The sequence below is a fragment of the Centropristis striata genome, chromosome 14 (genome assembly GCF_030273125.1).
Source record: "Centropristis striata isolate RG_2023a ecotype Rhode Island chromosome 14, C.striata_1.0, whole genome shotgun sequence".
NCBI classification, from domain to species: Eukaryota; Metazoa; Chordata; class Actinopteri; order Perciformes; family Serranidae; genus Centropristis; species Centropristis striata.
Window position 1 is genome coordinate 15206329 of NC_081530.1, and position 4836 is coordinate 15211164.

Sequence of the window (4836 nt, forward strand, 5' to 3'; positions counted from 1 at the left end):
CAATGTTTAACTGCAAAGAAATAGCCTAATGAAGTAACCAGAAGATCAATGGAAAAGTAATCAATCTTCATGTGTAGGCTACAGACTATAATTAATACTAGTTATAGAAACGAGACTGGATCATGAAAGTATCAGACTTCTTGCAAAAGTGAATGTAGCCTAGTTTAAAAAAACGCTTTTCTTGCCTGCTCCGTGCTGTCCTTCCTCTCTTTTTCTATGCACAATGTCTATTAAAGTTTGTACAATGTATCCAACGTATGACACAATGCAATGCTAAGTACAATACTGCTGACTTCTGATCCCACCTTTAAGTCTTTTGGGCAAATTGGTTTGTTAATTTTACTTTGTTTAATAAGCTTTTATTTTTGAATAATTGCATGTTGCACTTCATGTATTAGCCTAGTTGTATTAATTAGATTAAATTCCTCATCCATTTTCTCACTAAATATATTTCTCTGTGGGTTTACCACTAAAGGCTGAGCGTAGAGTGCAGCTCCCCAGTGTGCCCACTGGTCGGCGCTGTTCACCACTGAATGTGCACACTGAGGAGCTTTGCGTTGTTTTGGCATTCCCGGCAGCAGCTTTTAAGATGAGATAAGATACGATGAATCTTTAATGGTCCGTTTGGGGGAGCTGGTCAATTTTAGCTTTAATATACACGCCAATCAAAGAGCAGTTGTCATGGATTTGAAAAATTGCTTATGGTGGGGAGCAACTAGACTACTGCTAGGTTTGGAATATGATTTATAATGTATAAATTGCACTTTAAATATAATGGATCCACTGATAATATTGGACACGTTGGTGATTTAACACTGTTAGATGTAAGACTATATTATCGGGAATGGAATCTAGAATATTTAATCATATTTAGCCTATGTGACTGTTCAAGTGGAAAATCATAACAAAGTAGGAAATAATAACCAATATGTTCAATAATTCTGTTTAATGTATTATTTGTTATTAATGTGAGAAGATTGAAACATTTGATGTGATGCTGTCACTTTGTGGGTATTTGGCTGTTAAAAAACTAAACTAAACAATATAATTAGTCTGATTTATTAAAAATGCATAAAAAGGGGTAATGAAGACAATCGTAATAACCGGTCAGTGTTACAGCTGGAGGCCTTTTGGGTAATGAAGTTTGGTCCTTCTAATTCATCCTCCTGAAAACGTCGATCGGTAACACGGCCAACACTTTAATTGCTCCCATTGATTGATAGTATAAAAACACAACAATGCCGCCTCATAGCCCGGGTGGTTTCCCCCCTATAAGAAAGCTGGCTGAGTGAATTGGGTGTAGCTGTGTCTGTGTGCGCCTTGGCCAATGGAACCAGATCCTCCCTGCAGTGCGTAAGAGCGCGATTTAGGATTTAACCAAGTCTTTGCTGCGGGGCTGGCTGCAGTCTTCACCAGAGCCCGACGGCCTGAGAGCCTTTCAACAATGTCAGTGTAGTGTTCACACCACTTTGGAGTCAAACTGCCTGTTTTATTTTTTATTTTTTGCTAATCAAATAAAACAAACCCACGCGTTCGCTCTCGAAGTATGACTGGAGTATTCGACCGGAGGATCCCGAGTGTGAAAACTGCAGATTTCCAGAGCTCCTTTCAACTCTCCACCATGCACCATCCGTCTCAGGAATCTCCTACTTTACCCGAGTCCACCGCCACGGATTCTGGCTACTACAGCCCGGCCGGCGGAGTCACTCACGGCTACTGCTCGCCCAGCTCCACCTCGTACGGGAAGCCTCTCAATGCGTACCAGTACCAGTACCCGGGTGTAAATGGATCCGCTGGAAATTACTCGACAAAATCCTACACTGATTACAGCTCGTACACGACGCCCGCCTACCACCAGTATGCTGGGACTTACAGCAGAGTGCAAGCCCAGCCGAGTCCACAAGGTAAGGGCCGCACATTTTGCCATTATATTTATATAAAGAGAGCAGATTATTAGTGGGTTATTATCCTACCGTTTGTCAAATCTTGTTTTATAATTTATTTGCATTTTTATCCAACAGGTCCTCTTGCAAAAAAAAATCTAAAAATGTGCAATAAATAAAGAAATAATGAATATATTCTAATTCATGTTATGTTATTTAAACCAACGCCATCCAGTTTTTTACAGAATGCGTGTTTTCCTGTTTTTTGGGAGGTTTTTTTGCAAGCCTGGACTTAATTTGATTTATGGATTTTGATTTTCTAAGAATTTGAGAGACATGTGCGACTACATCCACACACATATATTAAAAGACAGAGCCATTTGCAATGAGCATACATGTTTATTTTTGTTGTGATTACTTTAACAGAAAAAGAGATAAGCGAGCCTGAGGTGAGGATGGTAAACGGCAAGCCGAAGAAAGTGAGGAAACCCAGGACGATCTACTCCAGCTTCCAGCTGGCCGCCCTGCAGAGGCGGTTTCAGAACACACAGTATCTGGCGCTGCCGGAGAGAGCCGAGCTGGCTGCCTCACTGGGACTCACGCAAACACAGGTGGGATTTTAGATCAAATCGTAAACCCATTTTTTTTATTATTTTAAAAAAATGTTTATAATGCATTTTCGTTAAAAGATAATTGCCGTTTTGGTGTGTTTTGTTTCCGTGCGCCTTTACGCACCGCGCCTCATCTGAATCTATTGTTTCTGAGCTTTTATATGAGATATTAACGCTGCTGTTTTTCGCTTTTTTCCAGGTAAAAATCTGGTTCCAGAACAGGAGATCAAAACTGAAGAAGATCATGAAAAACGGGGAGCTTCCACCGGAGCACAGCCCCAGCTCCAGCGACCCCATGGTGTGCAACTCTCCACAGTCCCCGGCCGTTTGGGACACACAGGGCCCCTCCAGGCCGCACAGCCTACAGCCACAGAACATCAACACCACGGCTTCTAACTTTTTGGAAAACGCTGGATCATGGTACACCTCAGCCGGCAGCTCCATGGCGGCCCACCTGCAGACCCCTAACTCAATACAGCACTCGTTGGCTCTTGGAGCGGGGACGTTATATTGAAAAAAAAAAAAACACCCTGTTGTTCATTTCATTTTTTTTTCTCTCCTTCTATGGGACTCGTGTTCAAATTTCAGAGGAATATGCAATGTATTTGATGACAGTCATAGAAGAAACGTGTAAAATGTGTAAATGTGTGCATGTAATTTATTGCATTTTGGAAGACTATTAAACGTTTAAATGGACAATGGACCTTTGAAACCTCCGGCCTCACTGCAGTCTCTTGTTATTTTAACCCTCAGTTATTTACACTGAAAATCACGACAAAGACTCGCCGACATGAATAATGTTTGTGAGCCTCAGGTGACGTTTCCACACAAGGTTGTAAATCACAGCTGCTCCGTATCGAGATGAGACTAGAAAACGTCGTAAACCTTCGTAGTTTCCATCCGTCACAACTCCCAGAATTTATATTTAATCTGTGGTTTTTATCTTTATAAAATATATTACGCAGACAAACTGAATTGTCTTGGATATGTGTTTGAAAAATATCTGCATTTTCTTGTAAGGAATGTGCCTGTATTTTCTTTTATGATCAGGCTCATTTTATTCCACATTTAGGGTTATATGGAAGGAAAAGTATTAGTTCAAATGTATGTCTTTAATGGTTTATTATAAATATATTTCTGGGAAAAAATGCCACTGTAAGCCTTAACCTATACACAATAATTGTACTTACCTTAATTGGTGTTTCTTGATCTGGATGATTGGTCCTATAATATTAATATTATTTCTGCAAAATATAATAATTTTATAATATTTTTAGAGACTAATATTGTGTCTGTGGGAGTTAATCGTGGCTTATATATTTATTAATATTTTCTAATGATTTATGGTGACATCATATGCTTTGTATCCTAATATTATTACAATAATCAACATTTTTAAATTAACCCAAATTATTGCAATGATCCCACAGTATTTTCTTGTGCTTGTTCCCTCTTATTTATTATTCTGAAATACCTGTAGTATTATTATTATTATTATTATTATTATTATTATTCACTATTGCCATTGATCAGCACCAGGATGATCACATTCTGATCACTCATATTGTATTTTAGTGGAGAACCTGATTGAGCCTTTCAGTAGCTCTGCAGCTCCACGCAGCAGACAGTCTGCAGTCGCTCTCGCTTTGTGTCCCCTACAATTAGCCGCTTTGAATGGCAGAGAGGAGGCGAGGGGGGCGGCACGGAGATCTGAGACAATCCGCATTCCTGTGGGGGTAGACCGGCTCCAGAGCTCTGCCACTCCCGGCCGCAGCCCACCTTCCGGGTGAAATAAAAAAGAAAGAAGAAAAAAAAGAGAGAAAGAAAGAAAAGGAAAATCCTCCACAATTTCACCATGTTATTAGCAGGCAGTAATACCAGCACTGCTGCTGCACAAACCACTAAACAAACCGTGCCATTGTGGGAAACATTTGAAAATTGATCTAATTGAATCTGCCCGGCCATATGCACAAAGATCATATAAATGAGTTTTTACATGTTGCACAAAATCCTCCCACCTCTCTCTCTCTCTCTCTCTCTCTCTCTCTCTCTCTCTCTCTCTCTCTCTCTCTCTCTCTCTCTCTCTCTCTCTCTCTCTCTCTCTCTCTCTCTCTCTCTCTCTCTCTCTCTCTCGCACACACACACACTAAACAACACTGCATCTGACCCACACACTGACCCATGCATGTTACCATTTCCACCTGACACAGAATCCTCTTCCTCTTCCTGATTGCAGCCTATACTGAATTCACTTAACACACACACACACACACACACACACACCACACAGAGTAAATTGAAAATGCTCTTCTTAATCTAAAACCACCGTGCGTCTTGTTGTT

General features: G+C 40.4%; 1 protein-coding gene across 1 annotated transcript; it reads left to right on the plus strand.

Annotated features, from left to right (window-relative positions):
* On the plus strand, positions 1-3206 carry dlx5a (distal-less homeobox 5a). Its single transcript, XM_059350573.1, has 3 exons — positions 1-1904; positions 2310-2494; positions 2694-3206. The coding sequence occupies exons 1-3, from the start codon at positions 1547-1549 to the stop codon at positions 3006-3008; spliced, it is 858 nt and encodes a 285-aa protein (XP_059206556.1). The 5' UTR covers positions 1-1546; the 3' UTR covers positions 3009-3206.
* Positions 3207-4836: the final 1630 nt, after the last annotated feature.

Excerpts from the sequence above, each read along its gene's own strand:
- dlx5a (XM_059350573.1), top strand. The coding sequence starts at position 1,547 with ATGACTGGAGTATTCGACCGGAGGATCCCGAGTGTGAAAACTGCAGAT. Across the intron at positions 1,905-2,309 it reads AGCCCAGCCGAGTCCACAAG|AAAAAGAGATAAGCGAGCCT; the intron begins GTAAGGGCCGCA and ends TTACTTTAACAG. Across the intron at positions 2,495-2,693 it reads TGGGACTCACGCAAACACAG|GTAAAAATCTGGTTCCAGAA; the intron begins GTGGGATTTTAG and ends GCTTTTTTCCAG.